This window comes from Budorcas taxicolor, chromosome 2 (genome assembly GCF_023091745.1).
Source record: "Budorcas taxicolor isolate Tak-1 chromosome 2, Takin1.1, whole genome shotgun sequence".
In the NCBI taxonomy this organism is placed as follows: domain Eukaryota; kingdom Metazoa; phylum Chordata; class Mammalia; order Artiodactyla; family Bovidae; genus Budorcas; species Budorcas taxicolor.
Window position 1 is genome coordinate 132,871,003 of NC_068911.1, and position 17,783 is coordinate 132,888,785.

The following is a 17,783-nucleotide window of genomic DNA, read 5'->3' on the forward strand; positions in this document are numbered from 1 at the left end:
CGGGCCTGCTTAAAACAATAAGCTTTTCTAACCCCCAAGTGCGACATACTCTGGGAGCATGGTCTGGATGCTTATCAAACAAGTTCCTGAGCCATTCTCTGAAGTTTCTGAGCAAGTACAAACAACAGAGTCAAATAAATGCCTTTTAAAAGCGAGGCAGTGGAGCACGTACCCTGTCAGTGGGATCCTCATATCCCCACAAAGTAAACAGTAACATGAGAATATTTATACTAAACAAAACTGTATATCAAGCCTGCTTTGGCTCAGCCAGAGGGAATGATAAATTCCTTGCAGATCTCTCATAGAGTGGTCCTTTGTGGTCCACAGACGCCACTTCCAAGACAGTACAAACCAATTACAGAGCAAGGCTTTTCATTATGTTGAGGAATGAAAATATCACCCCCCCCATTTTGCTTTATTTTACAGTTATGTTTCACTTAGCCCACCCCTCCCCCTTATGTTAAAGACATTTTAACATCGTGGAGTCAAGCCCAAATTCAGGATGGAAACAAATGACACTGCCCCTCACCACCACCAACAAAAGCCTTTATCACCCTCATAGACTAGCTTTTTGCTTTCCTTATCCCTCTTCTAACAAACTAAAAGTTGAAGTGGAAAGTGGGGTAGAGCAAAAACACTGAAGAGTTAATAAAACGTAAACTCTATTTGTCCACATCAATTCTCTCCCATTTACAACTGGCACAAGTCATGGGCAAAGTCCTCTGGCATGAGACGGCAGTTAAACAAGCTATGAAGCCACATTCCATACAGTGTCCACTTTAAGGTCCAATGGACAAGATACTGCAGAACATTAGCACAAAGTGCCGGTCTGCTTGTAAGAGAGCAATATGAGAAAAGGTTAATATGAATTAGGGTATTTGTTAGTTTGTGTATCTGTAGTTTGGTCAGATTTTCTCAACCCAGTTTGATAATCCTTATCATTATAGATCCAATCCAGCTGCTTCTGTCAGCTTATACATAGAAAGAGCTGATGATGCCACGTCTGTCCCTACAATAAACCTTCAGCAACTTACAACTGTTTCAGATTTTCTGGAGAAACATGGTGGAGCAAGAAAGAAAGGGAAGACAGAAAGACAATAGAAAAAACAGAGAAATTAAAATATGAATGAGAGGTAAGGAGTAAAATTGTCCTGTTTTGAAAATTATTCATAACAAAAATAGTAAGTTATCGTTTTAAATGGATAGCTGTATTATAGGCCAAATTTAATCAACTCTATTTTAACCAATGAACTAAGCCTCACATGCAATACTTTATCATAATAGATGAAAAAGTGAAAAACAGGTCATATATGCTTGTATACTTTAACGGATATTAGAAATTTGACAAAATTTTATTTATGAAGTGTGGGGTTAGTGAAATTATCTTCAGATTTTTTTGTTTTAAACGTTTATGAAATTAATATATAATTTTCAATAATTAATTGTAAAATACATATAACATTTACCGTATTTAAGTGTGCAATTCAGTGGCATTAAGTATTTACATTACTGTACAGTCATCACTGCTATCCATCTTCAGAATTTTGCTTTTTTTTTTTGGCCTTCAAGAACTGAAACTCTATACACCCATTAAATGGATGTTCAGTTGTAAATAAGCCTTGCTCAAAACCAGCAGTCTGGACTACAGTGATATGAATCTGGAGAGGTTACAAAGGGAAATGGCAAATGAATCAACTGCTACTATATCCCCAAATGACACAGTGACATCCTGTGTTTTTACTCACAATCTCCTGCTTAATGAAAGTGTTAGTCGCTCATCATGTAAGACTCTGTGTGACCCTATGGCGTGTGGACCACCAGGTTCCTATGTCCATGGAATTCTCCAGGCAGTACTGCAGTAGGTAGCCATTCCCTTCTTTAGGGGATCTTCCCAACCCAGGGATCAGTCCTGGTCTCCTGTATTGTGGGTGGACTCTTTACCATCTGAGCCACCAGGGAAGTCCCACCTGCTTAACGTTGATGACCAAAACGGAAGCAAAGCTCCAGGTGAGATCTAGAAAAAGTGCTGATATTTCATTTTTACATTACAGCTTACAAAGTGCTTCCGTTTAATTCCCCAGAACACAATCTGGGTGGAAACTCTTTTCCCTATTTTACAGGCAGAAAGTGAAGAAGAACTAAAAAGCCTCTTGATGAAACTGAAAGTGGAGAGTGAAAAAGTTGGCTTAAAGCTCAGTTGAGTTCAGTTCAGTTCAGTTGCTCAGTCATGTCCGACTCTTTGCTACCCCATGAATAGCAGCACCCCAGGCCTCCCTGTCCATCACCATCTCCCGGAGTTCACTCAGACTCATGTCCATCGAGTCCGTGATGCCATCCAGCCATCTCATCCTGGGTCGTCCCCTTCTCCTCCTGCCCCCAATCCCTCCCAGCATCAGAGTCTTTTCCAATGAGTCAAGTCTTTGCATGAGGTGTCCAAAGTACTGGAGTTTCAGCTTTAGCATCATTCCCTCCAAAGAAATCCCAGGGTTGATCTCCTTCAGAATGGGCTGGTAGGATCTCCTTGCAGTCCAAGGGACCCTCAAGAGTCTTCTCCAACACCACAGTTCAAATGCATTAATTCTTCGGCGCTCAGCCTTCTTCACAGTCCAACTCTCACATCCATACATGACCACAGGAAAAACCATAGCCTTGACTAGGCGGACCTTTGCTGGCAAAGTAATGTCTCTGTTTTTGAATATGCTATCTAGGTTGGTCATAACTTTTCTGCCAAGGAGTAAGCATCTTTTAATTTCATGGCTGCAATCACCATCTGCAGTGATTTTGGAGCCTCCAAAAATAAAGTCTGACACTGTTTCCACTGTTTCCCCATCTATTTCCTATGAAATGATGGGACTAGATGCCATGATCTTTGTTTTCTGAATGTTGAGCTTTAAGCCAACTTTTTCACTCTCCTCTTTCACTTTCATCAAGAAGCTTTTTAGCTTCTCTTCACTTTCTGCCATAAGGGTGGTGTCATCTGCATATCTGAGGTGACTGATATTTCTCCTGGCAATCTTGATTCCAGCTTGTTTCTTCCAGCCCAGCGTTTCTCATGATGTACTCTGCATAGAAGTTAAATAAGCAGGGTGACAATATACAGCCTTGACGTACTCCTTTTCCTATTTGGAACCAGTCTGTTGTTCCATGTCCAGTTCTAACTGTTGCTTCCTGATCTGCATATAGATTTCTCAAGAGGCAGGTTAGGTGGTCTGGGATTCCCATCTCTTGAAGAATTATCCAGTTTCTTGTGATCCACACAGTCAAAGGCTTTGGCATACTCAATAAAGCAGAAGTAGATGTTTTTCTGGAACTCTCTTGCTTTTTCCATGTTCCAGCGTATGTTGGCAATTTGATCTCTGGTTCCTCTGCCTTTTCTAAAACCAGCTTGAACATCAGGGAGTTCACAGTTCACATATTACTGAAGTCTGGCTTGGAGAATTTTGAGCATTACTTTACTAGCTCAACATTCAGAAAATGAAGATCATGGCATCTGGTCCCATCACTTCATGGGAAATAGATGGGGAAACAGTGGAAACAGTGTCAGACTTTATTTTGGGGGGCTCCAAAATCACTGCAGATGGTGACTGCAGCCATGAAATTAAAAGACGCTTACTCCTTGGAAGAAAAGTTATAACCAACCTAGATAGTATATTCAAAAGCAGAGACATTACTTTGCCAACAAAGGTCCGCCTAGTCAAGGCTATGGTTTTTCCTGCGGTCACGTATGGATGTGAGAGTTGGACTGTGAAGAAAGCTGGGCACCGAAGAGTTGATGCTTTTGAACTGTGGTGTTGGAGTAGACTCTTGAGAGTCCCTTGGACTGCAAGGAGATCCAACCAGTCCATTCTGAAGGAGATCAGCCCTAGGATTTCTTTGGAAGGAATGATGCTGAAGCTGAAACTCCAGTACTTTGGTCACCTCATGCGAAGACTTGACTCATTGGAAAAGACTCTGATGCTGGGAGGGATTGGGGGCAGGAGGAGAAGGGGACGACCCAGGATGAGATGGCTGGATGGCATCACGGACTCGATGGACGTGAGTCTGAGTGAACTCCAGGAGATGGTGATGGACAGGGAGGCCTGGTGTGCTGCAATTCATGGGGTCACAAAGAGTCAGACACAACTGAGCGACTGAACTGAACTGAACTGAACTGAACTGAAACTATAGCTCCATGAAAGATAACAAGGGCCAGAACCCAAGCCAGAATCTGCTGTCCAGTGCTTGTCCTACTAGGCCACATGGCCTCGGCCAAAGCAAGAGAAAAGCAAGGCATGACTACCTCGCAGCTCTCCCAGATCCACTGGGTCTAACTGGAGAGCATCTGCTCTTTTCTCCACAGCAACTAAACTTCCTTGCATCTGAAAACCACACGTGGTTCATCATTACTCCATCTTTGTTGTATTTCTATTGACAGCAAAAAGAAAACACCCAAAAAGTATAATTCTGAAACAAAATCAATGCAATTGCAGTCAAGAGTCAAATGTAAGTCAAAAAAGTGTTAGGATACAGACTCTCCTGGTGGTCCACTTGTTTTCGAATCTGCCTTCCAACGCAGGGGACGCAGTTCTGATCTCTAGTTGGGGAACTAAGTCCATGGGCTGCAACAGGAGAAGCCCACATGCTGTAACTAGAGAAAGCCTATGCACCGCAATGAAGAGCCCCGCATCACAGCTGAAGACCTAGTGCAGCCAATATACAGACTGGATAGATTACCAGAGCCTATGGGCTTCCCAGGTGGCTCAGTGATAAAGAATTTGCCTGCCAATGCAGGAGACACAAGAGCCCTGGGTTTGATCCCTGGCTCAGGAAGATCCCCTGGAGGAGGAAATGGCAACCCACTCCAGTATTATTGCTTCTAGAATCCCATGGACAGAGGTGTGTGGTGGGCTAGAGTCCCTTGGGTCTCAGAGAACTGGACACCTCTGAGAATGCATGCATGCACTGGATCCTATAAAAAGACTGAGTTCAACCTCTTTTATTTTTAATTAATCAAATTCACATTATGTGCTCTTATTAGCCAAAACCACAATTTATTTGCTAAACAAAATCTATGGAAAATTTTATTTCATTGTGTTTTATGGATAGAAAAACACCTTGTACTAAAAAACATAAGCACTAAGGATTTACATAAAATTGCCAGAATTAGCAAGTGGCTTCTTTCAGTTCACAAAGAGACAACATATTTTGATTTCTTTCAAATAAAATTCTTCCACCAATACCCTTCACTTCACTCAAGAGTAATAAATTCCCTAAACCTGCAGACTTACATTTAAATTCCAAAAAGGATAAATATAATCCCTTGAAGTCATGCCCAACACTGCCATTCCACATCCCCACATAAACATAAAAAAATTAGACAAATCTGGCTTTTGGAATTATCTCCAGAATGAACAGTAGGTCATCCTAAACAAGACAAGAAATAACAAAAGAACATGATTAGTCTTTTATTTGATAATTTTAGTTTATAATTCTCCCCATTTTTTAGTTACTTAATACTTGATTTTTAAAAGTACACATTAAAAAAAATGATTACTCAGAAAATGAGAGTTGAATACAGGACTTTGGAATAAAGAGCTCAGGAACACCAAATAAATGGAGTCTGTTTTTAGTTTAGTTCATGATAATCAAAGATGATTCCGTAACTATGGCCATTTTATCCAGCTCATTCAGGGGGGCTTCTAGTACACCCAAGTGCATGAACTTGATACAGAGGAAGATTTCACAAAGTTTCAGTGATGACTAGAAATATCATAAGGCAATTACAATCTATAAACACCTATTGCTGTCGTTGGACAGAGAAGGCTTCTAGTTTTCCAATTCACACATAGAACCAAGCTCTTGAGTCTTCTCCTTGTCTTCACAGGCCAATAAGAAAAGTTCACAATGGCTGATATTTTTTCTTACAATTTCAACGAAACCTTAGATTGGATCACATGAAAACACCTTCCCGTATCTTCCAGAACTCCCCAATACTTTCTTTTATTGCATACTCAGCACAGCTCTTGCACTCTTGGGGTGTAAATCCAATTAATGCTCTCCCTATCGTACCAATTCCTCGATCACTTGCCAATTTTTTAACTTGAGCTTCTATGTAATGAGGAGATACATAATAAAAATGGTCCCCAAGGACACTGTAAGCCATGTATTGAGAGCCTTCGGAGGTTTCTGTAACTTCTTGATCTTCAAAACTCTCTACATTGCAAGCTATCTCAATTTTCCCTTCATGAGGAAAAGCCATTGTTTGGACGCCCTTCAGTCCATTCACATTCGAGCCCCGAATGGCACTAGCGATTTCTTTTCCCAGAGCCAAGTCTTGAGAATCTATGGTAACATTGCAGTTCATCACGTATGGGCTAGCGCCGATGCCTAAATCATTAGAAAAGCATGTTAGTCAAGCAAAGTAAAAGCCTCATCTTGAAGATTCTATTCTTTACCCAATTCTATTATATTCTATTAACTTTACTTGATTTTATTTTAAAATAATACACAGAAATACTCCTCATTATCAACTCAAGAATTTTCTAAAGGGCATACATATTTTTTTACCAACAGAGTTATCTGAGCTATAAGTAGATATTTTTATCTACTCTAAATGTATCTGGATGTTTACTCTAGAATGGTTAAGAAAAGCTCGGAATTTTGAAAATATCAACAGATATTTCAAAAGGCACGTTTGAAAATTAAATATCAATAGCAGTAAAATGTATTGGCCTTCCATTCATTTCCAAGGCCATCTCCACAGGGGCTGGAATTCAGTGCCAGGTCTGTGGGTCTGGGAGACAGGAATAAATCACACTCTGAACTCATCTCTTCCTCCCCAAATACAGACATCACTGAGCTAGGTTAAGATCAGATTCGAATGAACCTCGACAGTCTTGGCTAGTAAAGGAAGTCACTAAAAAGTGACAAATAGTCTTGGAATTGGGAAGGACAAAGGGACTCCTGTGTCTCATGATGATGTAGGTTTGGCAGGGGAGGATTTGGGGCACTATGTATACCTTCTTGGTATAACCAGTTGGAGGTATCTCTTTCTTCCATCCTTGGCTTCCCAAGGGACTAGGACTGTCATTGCTATCCCAGAGCCCAGTTACTCTAGAGTGTGTTTTACCCTGCCTTGGGGATGATGCAGCTCATATTACATAAATATCCCTGCTCTAATTATAGTTTACATTATAAGATGGACAACTTGGTTAAATTAGCATTGGTATAAAAAGCTTAGGTTTGCAGTTTCCTCATTTTGGGGCAACTTCACATTTCTAAAGGCAAAGTTGACTAGGGACTGATGAGGGATAAAAGGCTGACATCATCTTCAGCATAAGACAATTTTTTAGCTACTATTTCAACATCATTTTACTGTCATTGCTTTTTCTTACTACTTTCAAACTTATTGCTCACGATGTCAGTATCCAACGAGAGATCCTGTTGAATTCACTCTCCCCTTGACAGCCGTGGTTTGGGGGCTTTGCTGCCTAGCCTGGGTCCTCTCATACTAATAGACGCTTTACAGAAAATCAGCACACGGAAACCACATTTCATCTTTTTCCCACACATGTACATAATGAAACATTTCAACTCCTGAGGCTGGGCCTCTTTCTACTGGGAATTCTGCAGGAATGAATCAAATTACAGTATTTCTCCATAATGCTGATTTCATAAAAATTAAATTTCCTAACAGTCAATACATATCTCTCTCAACCTCATACACCAATCACTTACTCTAAATATCCTTGAGAATTATATCAGTTTTAACATTTCACAGAGTACAACTGGAAATTTTTTTTTTTGTCACTGCTAATGTCATTCATTAATCGAAAGCATCCAAGCATAGTTTCTCTCTCCTCTATCCCTGAACAGGTAGTGTTACAAACAATCCCATTTCCTCTATCTGACACACATACCCTATTCTGACTCAAGAAGTGGCCTCACCTTTATTACTATTCAAACAAATAGCTAGATCATGCTCAGATTTTGCTGAGAAGTATGTGTGTGTGTGTATATATAAATATACATATATGGAGTTTCATATGGGGGAGGGGCTTATACTAAGTACTGTTCAAAATATCTATTGGGCCTATTGTGCTCTGCTATTCCAGAACTTTGATATGCCTAGTCAACGTTCAGATATTTATATGCAATTTATCAGCTTGGGGGAGCAAGTCACTTTCAAGGCAAGTTCATTCATATGGACCCAGGGCCTCCTGACAATATGGTAGCATGGACCATTTGATCCCTAAATACATGGGACAGGACTTCTTCTAAATCCTCTAGCAGATTGCAAGGCACCTTTTATCCCCATGTGCCCAATAACTGTCCCTTTTGTCACAGAGTTTCTAAAATTGATCATTCTTGCTAATAAATGAATTCATTACCTAAAAGATAATGTAAACAATAGTTTACCTAAGATAAATTATTAAATGTATAAGAAATTTATATGTTAAGTCCAGAGCACAAGAGTGTCACAAAGAATTCACTTGTCCCAACACTGACTTAATCAATTAAAATAAAACTCTACTTAAAAACTTTCTTCAAAAGCATACTTTAAAATTAATCATTTCTTAGAAAAATAAAATTAAACATAAGAAGTAACTTTTATATTCTCTTTTGAATAAAGTAAGAGTAATCACTTCTATACAGAATGATACTTTCTGGTATATGTCCTTGTTACGTGTATTTTAAATTCTTCTATTAAGCTTTAGCTATACAATAATTGATTTTGTATTACCACTATATCTTATTCTAGCAGTGAATAAACAGAGACAAGTCAATGAAGTTGGTAAGTTTCTGGTCTAAGCAGGTAGTAGTTTTCCCCCTCAGGGGTTATAAGGCCATGATCCATCTCTGCCTTAGGAAAAAGAAAGAAAGGAAGAAAAAAAAGACAAGAAGAAAGGAAGGAAGAAGAGAAAGAAAGAAGGAAAAAGAGAGAAACTGTTTTCTGCCCAAATGCACACGTTTCTAGTTCTTCCATTTAATCCTTTCCAAGTCCAACACCAATATGGTGATCCAATTCTAATCAATCAAATTCTGCATTTAAATCCAGCAGTCCCACTGGCCTTATTTAAGATGCTGAATTTGACTTTTTATGCTAATTTAAACTTAGTAAAAATTTTTTAAATAAGGGAGGCAATTAATCCCAGCAAATCGTATTTCTAGTTAAATGTCATATAATTAAAGTAATTCCATTTTTTGCTCTAAAATTAGAAACCTGATGTGAAAGTTTGTTTCTCAGTTTGCGGTTTCGCTCGGCTCCTGCCTCCCGCAGATTGGCACTCGGCTGCTCTGGCGGCAGCATGAATCTCACTGCAAAGCTGAAATTCCAATTTTATTCCAAAGCAACTGTCACAACGCCCTGAAGCAAGCTAAAAACAAGGAAAAAAATCTTTGGTATGATTTCACTTTCCATGTGTTCTTTAATGAAAAATTTATCATTCTAAATATTGGTGTTTACTTCTAGTTAAATACTTTTTTTTATCAAAAAGAAACTGAGATTCAGTTGCTATTATTTCACAGGGAAATATAACAGGCCTGATGTTTTCCTGACAATTCTGTTATTTTCCTGTGTGGAAACACTGTATTTATCATATACTGTACGGCTGGTGATTCAGATATTGTAGAGACCTTATGGTGAACTGATATAGATGTAAACTCTTTATGCCAGATTGTTTAAGCATAAAAAAAACAAATGCACTTAATTAACATCTGATGTGTAGTTTTTACAAACACAAATGCAATATTTGTGTTTGAGCACTGGCAGTAATGACTGTGAACTATGCTATTAATGTCTGGTTTAAAGATGCTTGTGGTAGGACCACGTCTGGAATAACACAAATAAAAAACTGCATTCAGACAAAACAATAGTGAAGAGCCCATTAGAAAAAATGGAAAAGCAGCACTCAGAAAAAACCTTTTTTTTTCCCTTTAGATCAAAATTATTCTCAAAAATTGTTCCAGGCACCATCACCTTCAATCAGTTAATGGTGAAAAGATTTTCAATATTTTCCTCCAACAGAAAAGATTTTGTTTTAGAGGGTCAGAAGTTTGCTAAGGGATGTATTTAAAAATTCTTGTTATTATATTAAGCTCCTCTTTGATGGCTTAGCTTTAAAAGATGCGTGAGGAGGGAACCGAGGTAGTATTTTGGAGTATTTGGCATTTTTATGTCTGAAGAGAGAACTTCAAATTTATGGATTGCACTACAGTTTGAATAAATAAAGAGATTCTCATGAACTAATGTGTGGCTCTCTTATTAAATATGTTTTTACTGAAGCCTGCTGAGTGCCAGTAACCATGTAGGTTACTGGGTGTACGAACATGAAGGTTAAACAAAGATAAAACCTAGCCTAACTGTGGGCCTTGCTTCAGAGTAACAAACAGAGCAAGACGACAGACTTGGAACTCAGGTTCAAAAATATAAACAGCTGTTATTACACTGAAAGCAATTAGTCATCATTACATATTGGTATTTTACATTTTTTCGAACATGTATTAAAGAGAAACCACAGCTGAAACAGGACATTTGATGACTAAAGCCATAAAACTCAAACATAATTGCTAAGTCCGATATTCCCATGGCGGGAAGAACGCAGGACTCTTGTGCATGTGGCCAAATCCACAGAAGAGAAAGCTAAGTGACACTGTGCGGCACAGGGCTGGGAATGGCTCCCCAGGGGTCTGAGTTCAAGCTCCACTTCTTCAGGGACACTGCCTCTGCTCAGCTGTCTTTCTGCAAAATAGCTATGACATTTTTCCACTCTGTGAGGAACCGTAAGCCTCAATTTCTCAACTCTGAATCTTTCAGAGTAACAGCAATTCAGAGACGAAATCACAGGGATACATGTTAACATCATCATGGAATGAAGCCAGCCCAGGTGAAAGCAACCTCAAGTGACTTCCCTGCTCCCAGGTTTTCTATAGAAAAGTACCTCTCACTAGCTCATGCAGAGACATAGTCCTTCATGTTTCAATTACAGGTGACATACTTAATTACACATTGAGACTTTCATCTTCCATCATCCCAAATAGATTTACAAGCAAACATAGAAAATTACAGATATAGGCTCCTGAAAATAGGACTCATTCTAAGGCTAGAAATTATTTTTCAAAGACTAGGTAAAATTTGGGGTATGCAGTAAATGGCATTATTCAATGTCAAGAAAAGTGCCTGATGCTGCAGCTTCTCATTTACAGAGAGAAAGAAGTAAGCAGGGGCAGCTCTCAGTAACCCACTGAAACAACTAAACAGAAGTCCTTGATTCCAAGATGTGCCAGTTACCTCCATCTATGATTCCTACGGCATCATGTGAAACTACAGTTCAAAGAATTGTCCTTCATTTTTAAACAATGATGCATATATGCAGGCCAGTCATACAATATATCAGCCAGCAGTTTAAATTATCCCATAAATGTTTAGGGTTTTAAAATATATATGTATAAAGTATTTATTTATAGATCTAAAAGTATCAACTATTACTGCTTTGTCCTTATTTATGTTCCTCATGAGCTGGCCAACTACAAACTTTTAAAAGGAATTTGGTTTAAAAGATTTTGTGTGTTTGGCACTGACTCTGGGTGTTAATCATTTCTGAGCTCACTTTTTTCTCTTCTGTTTATAATATTCTCAAGGAACTTCAAAACAGAAACCTGTTCCCTTATAGATTCTACTTCCTTTCGGGTACTGTATAGATTAATTTGTCATTGGAAAGTTAACTTTCAGTGTTCAGTTCATAACACCAATCATTTCTATTTAAATTTTTTAGGAAAAGAAATAAACATAGCAACAATGTGTTGAAGCTTTTCTGTTTTGATGGGAGGAGTGGAAAATTATGTTGAGAAACACTGATGTAAATAAAGAATGTTAGAAAAATATATAAAGCCATTAAATTTAAAAATAAGGAGAGAAATTGCTATGGTTGAGAACTAAGCTTGTTGAAAAATTAGATGAATAATATTTCTACCCTAGTGACAGAGGTGCTAGAAATTCTACTGTAATAGATATTACTTTTAAAAATGAAACCATTTTACTCCTTCTTACATATGAGTTTCTTAACAGATAATTTGGGCAAGTAAGGTGACCTAAGATTTCAGTTGATCATGTGATTTAAACTCAAATTACAATCTTGTTCATGAAACCATTTATCTATACTCTATGTTCCTCTCTGAAACATTTTAATTTTCTATTATAATCTGCTCTGGGCCTATTAAATGAGTCCCTCAAGGAGTAATGGTCTACCTAAACTTGGCAACTTATAATTTTCATGTCTTTTGTACAAACTAAAGAGTCTACCACTTGAAAGGAGATATTAGCAAAAAAGACACATGGGAGAAAAGTTGTGCCGCTTTTCCTTTTTTATTTGACTCTTTTGTCAGCAGTATGAATGAATGCACTGAAATCCAGCTTCTACAGACCTGATAAACCTCAATAATTGCCCTTTATGAAAGATGATGGAAATAACAACAAGATCAGTTTAGAGAAACAGTGAAAATAAGTTGGAAGCTTTAAGAATTTCCTTTCCTCACAAACATATAAGATAAATAAAATAAATAGGTGCATATATATTTTACAATATTGAAATCACACTATACAGTTTTATATTCTTTGGCCTTGATCCTGGATGTTCCTTCTGCCTGAGTCTCCTGCCCACATTTCCACATGGCCAACTGCCTCTCTCCTAGTCTTTACTCCAGTGCTGCCTTTACAATGAGGCCTGCTTTGGTTTATCCTCCATAGTTCACTCCCATTCCAGGCACGTGATGTCCATTGTCCTGTCTGATTTTTTTTCTTTTTTTTTTTGGCTGTAGCATTTATTTTCTAGGGGCTTCCCCCATGGCTCACCTGCCAACGCAGGAGACATGGGTTCGATCCCTGCATTGGGAAGATCCCCTGGAGAAGGAAACGGCAACCTACTCCAGTATTCTTGCCTGGAAAATTCCATAGACAGAGGAACCTGGTAGGCTTACAGTATATGGGGTCACAAAAGAGTAGGACATGATTTAGTGATTAAACAACAACACTTATTTTCTAACATATCATATAATTATTAAGCTTGTAACTTATTGTTTCTCTTTTCACTCTCTTCACCCCTTCCCCACTGGCATATAAATTCTTTGAAGGCAAATAAATTCTGTTTTCCCATTGATAATAGTGCCTGGCACATTCAGGTACTTAATAAATATTTGTTGTATTAATTAGTAAACTAAAAATTCTCTCTACATTGTACTGTATTTTCCACTTGTCTAAAAATTCCTCCAAACCTTCACACTTAATTACTTGCATAATGGTCTCTCATCAAGGTATTCCATAGTTTATTTAATCACTCTCAAATTCTGAACATTTATATTATTTACAGTATTTATTATTATAAATAGTTCTTTGATAAATATACTGTTACATAAGTACATGTACCTTTTATTGCTTCCTCAGGAATAAATCTATTTATTTAAGGTAAATCTAGAACTAGAATTTCTGCAAAGCAGTTACATATATTTTTAGAGCTTTCGATACACATCACCAACTCACTTCCAAAAAGTTTATACCAATTGATACTAATTTATACCATTAGTTGCATGAGTGCCTCTAACTACATCTTTAGCAGTGTCAAATATTACCTTTACAATACCATCTTTAAACATTTCTGTGTCAATCTTGGCATTTTAAAGTAAACTTAGGATTTTCAGATGTTAATGAAATTCTCCATGTAAATCACAGATCTCCATGTGGAGTAAAAAACAGAAAAGGAATCAAAATCCCCAATGGGTTGTCCATTCCAAACAAACAATGTAAAATAGGTAAGATTATCAGACAATCATTAGGTGGGATTACTGTTCACTTTGGTTTAAACAATTACAAACTGAGTCTGTTCTTAGAAGACTGAACATGATTAGTGATAACATGAACATTTAGTTTTTAACTCAGATATGCTTTTTAGAGCAGGTTAAAGTTCTTCTCAAACACCAACCCATTCAGCCCCACAACACTGCAGAAATGAGACTTAAGTTTTCCCAGGGACTGTCTAACCCAACACTAAATCCCGTTCTTCTGTTCTCTAGTACTAGGATTCCTGCTTCTAATTCCCATCCTCTATCTCAGTCACTCGGCACTGTGCTGACTAGGTTTGTGGAATAATCCTTTTGGTCTTCAGTGAGGCTCAAATTAGAAACCAGGAAATAGTTTTCTGAAGACTTAGTCACAAACTTACACTTCTCCATTTGTGAGACAAATCGTGGGAAAATATGTGAGGTTCAAACTGGCAGGGAGCAATCAGCTTCTTCCTTTTTTTCCACAAGTAAAGACTAAAACACATTTATAATCACTTTTTAAATAAATCTTTTCTCTAAACGGAAGGAAAAAATGGTCTCTTGGTACCACGTTTGGCACTTAATAGCCATCCTTTCAACTTTACAGTCTCATGAGGGAAAAATAATTAATATGGCCATTTTAAAGATATGGGAACTGAGGCTTATTGAGCTAAAGAACATTCTGAAGTCACATGGCCAATGAAGAGCAAGGTCAGGATTTGAGCATAGCCTCAAAGCCTGCACTCTGAGCTTCTCTGGTGGCTCAGATGGTAAAGAATCAGCCTGTAATGCAAGAGACCCTGGTTCGATCTCTGAGTCAGGAAGATCCCCTAGACAAGGAAATGGCAACTAGTATTCTTGCCTGGAGAATTCCAAAGACAGAGGAACCTGGTGTGCTGCAGTCCATGGGGTGGTCACAAAGAGTGAGACACAACTGAGCGACTTTCACTTTCAAAGCCTGTACTCTTTTCATTGTACTGCTCTAGCTGATGATAGATATCATTGGTTTGAGAGAAGAATTCTGCACCAGGGATTAGTAACCAAAAGCCTATGTGTAATTGTGCCTTGAGGAAATGTGTTTCTTATGGTTGCCCACCTCTTGCTTCTTGGGACCTAGTATTTTAGTAACAGCTAAGATATTAACTATCAAAATGTGACCTAACATGGTTTAACTGAAGATACTGAAAGTGAAGTCACTCAGTCGTGTCCGACTCTTTGCAACCCCATAGACTGTAGCCTACCAGGCTCCTCTGTCCATGGGATTTTCCAGGCAATAGTACTGGAGTGGACTGCCATTTCCTTCTCCAGGGTATCTTGCCAATCCAGGGCTCAAACCCGGGTCTCCCACATTGTAGTCAGACGCTTCACCATCTGAGCCATTAGAGGATAAAAAAAATCAAGACTCAAATAAATGGACCTGGGATGGTGAAGTGCAGTGAGTGATGTAAGAATCAAGACTCAAATGAATGGCCCTAGGATGGTGAAGTGCAACAAATGGGGATGGAGTTTCTGGCAGGATGCCACTGCCTTTTCTGAAGATATGCTCTAAGCAAGGTGTGGGCAGGAGTGGCAGAGAGAGAGCAGAGTGGATGAGATCCAGGCCAAGGGAGAATACTGCTCCCTGTGTTCGTTCTCTCTGTTCTAGAGCCCGCAGTGTAGAAAAGCCTCTCTCCAGGGTGCCTCCACCACCGGCTGTCAGGTGTAAGCATCAGCCTGGACACTCTGAATGTTTAAGTACTGAAAGCCTTTCTCACCAGCTAAAAGTAAGTTACACCCAGATCCTGAGCCGCCAGGTGTCTCCAGATACAACCTCATGCCTGGCCAACGGGACCCATCATCCCAGTGATAACCATTCTCATCATCAGTGCAGCCACTGATGAACAGGGCTCATTGTCTATCCTGAACATCCCTCTTAGGGGCTCTTATCAAGTATCTGATGAGGGCTTCCAGCCTCCCTGAGCAGCTCATGGAGGCGCGAGTAGAAAGAGCTGAGAGGAGACCTTCAAGCAAATCAAGAAAGCTCCAGCTGTAACCCTCCTGCATTATGTGGGAGAGACCAAATGAAGGCAACTGCAGGATTCTCAAGTTTAAAAACCAAAGCAGAAAAAAAATCCAGACTGCGAACCTGTCAAACCACATCTTCTGGCAGGTGCAGGTCCCAGGTCAGGTTTAAGAGCGCTGAAATCCCTCCTTGTGAACCAGCCCAGCTGCTTCCTTCTCTGGACAAGAGGGCGCTTCTCAGGCAGGTCGGCCTCACCAAAGAGAAACACACTGCAGCCAGGAACACTGAGGACCAGATTCTCAGCGAGGCCTATGGGCAGCAGGAAATGTTAACAAGACTAAATTAAAGTCAGTACTGCTGAAAGAAACAAAACACAGAATTTTCTTATTGTGGTAAAATACGCTTAACACAAAATTTACCATTTTAACCATTTCTAAGTGTACAGTTTAGTCGCATTAAGTGCCTTCCCATCACTGTTATAATCATCACGACTAAAGGGTATATAATTCACACAAATTTTCAAATTCAAAGTTTGAGCATAATTAACTTTTCCTTGGTTAGTCTCATAATAAAATTTATGTACAAGGCTTCCCTGGTGGCTCAGATGGTAAAGAATCTGCCTGCAATGCGGGAGACCTGGGTTCAATCCCTGGGTCAGGAAGATCCCCTGGAAAAGGGCAAAGGAAGATCCCCTAGAGAAGGAAATGGCAACCCTCTCCAGTATCCTTGCCTGGAGAATTCCATGGACAGAGGGGCCTGGTGTGCTACAGTCCATGGGGTTGCAAAGAGTGGAAAACCACTGAGCAACACGTTACACTTTAAAGGAGGCTAGAATTTCTAAGCCATTACAAATCTAATTCCATAGGGAAAACATCACCAAGATGAATGAAATCAGTACCTTCAATTTTTGAACAATTTTATAACAGCTCCAAAATGTGCACACTGTTAGGAGAAAGAAAAATTTAAGAATACAAGGGCCAGATCTGCACTGTCCAATATGGCAACTCCTAGCTACACATGCCATTAAATTTTAATTTTAATTAATTAAAATGCAGTAAGTTTTTTTAGTTGCAGTAGCCACATTTCAAGCGCTTAGTAACCACACGTGGTCTCCCTATCGGACAGCATAGATACAGAACATTGCCATCATCACAGAAAGTCCTTCTGGACAGCAGCACTGGGACAGATATTCTGTAAGAAGTCTAGTATCTAAATACAATTTTATGGAGGCTACTCTGAATATCAATGCTTTTTCACCTTCTTCTTCCACTTTTATATCTAGATTCTATCTCTGACCTTATCTTCTCAAGGCAGATTACAGAATTGCTTTCCTGTTTTTTTCTAGAGAACTGCTTCAGGGAACTGCTGTTTTCATGTCACTAAGTATAGTCCCCGGTAAGCAAGGATAGAGATAACATAATTTATTTTCCTGATGTTTTAAGTATTTTATTGTAGGTATTTAGGAAGTTTGGGTGCTGGCCTGGGGATGGCAAGAGTGTGGGCCTCCTTGAGGTGCATCACGGGACATCCAAGGCTGAGATGGAGCCTTTAGCCACAATAAGCATAGGAAACCTCAAACTGCAATTCTGAAGTCTGGTATTTGCTTCTTTATAATGTAGACTGCCACGTTGATTGGGATGGCTGAAATGTAGAGGACATTAAAAAAAGATTTTGTACCTCTGGGTCATACAAAATCTAGGGAAATGTTCTTTCTTCCTCTGGGTCAGGTAGAGATGGCAGCATTAGAAACCCATGATATTGTTGCCACCACAAAGCCAAGAAAATCTTCCAAATTTACTAAGTGATCTCTGCTTCTTTAACACTACTTTAAGATACTAATGGACCACAGGTTTCTGGGAGGTGGTTGGGGCCAGATGCCAGGGACACAAACAGTCAACAGAGCTTTAGGAATTACAGGATGACCTTTAGGCAGTTACCTAAATACTCCCCTCAAATCTGGAATGGCAGAGAGCTAGGGTGGCAGAAGAAA

The 17,783-nt window shown here is 39.1% G+C and overlaps 1 protein-coding gene across 1 annotated transcript in view; it reads right to left on the reverse strand.

Annotated features, from left to right (window-relative positions):
* Positions 1-5,552: 5,552 nt before the first annotated feature.
* Positions 5,553-17,783, reverse strand: part of FTCDNL1 (formiminotransferase cyclodeaminase N-terminal like) — a 42,020-nt gene continuing 29,789 nt past the window's right edge. The window contains exons 5-6 of the mRNA XM_052635790.1: positions 15,917-16,102; positions 5,553-6,366 (exon numbers count right to left, since the gene is read on the reverse strand). Coding sequence (XP_052491750.1) covers positions 5,930-6,366; positions 15,917-16,102 — 623 coding nt within the window. The 3' untranslated portion in view covers positions 5,553-5,929. The remainder of the gene's footprint in view (positions 6,367-15,916; positions 16,103-17,783) is intronic.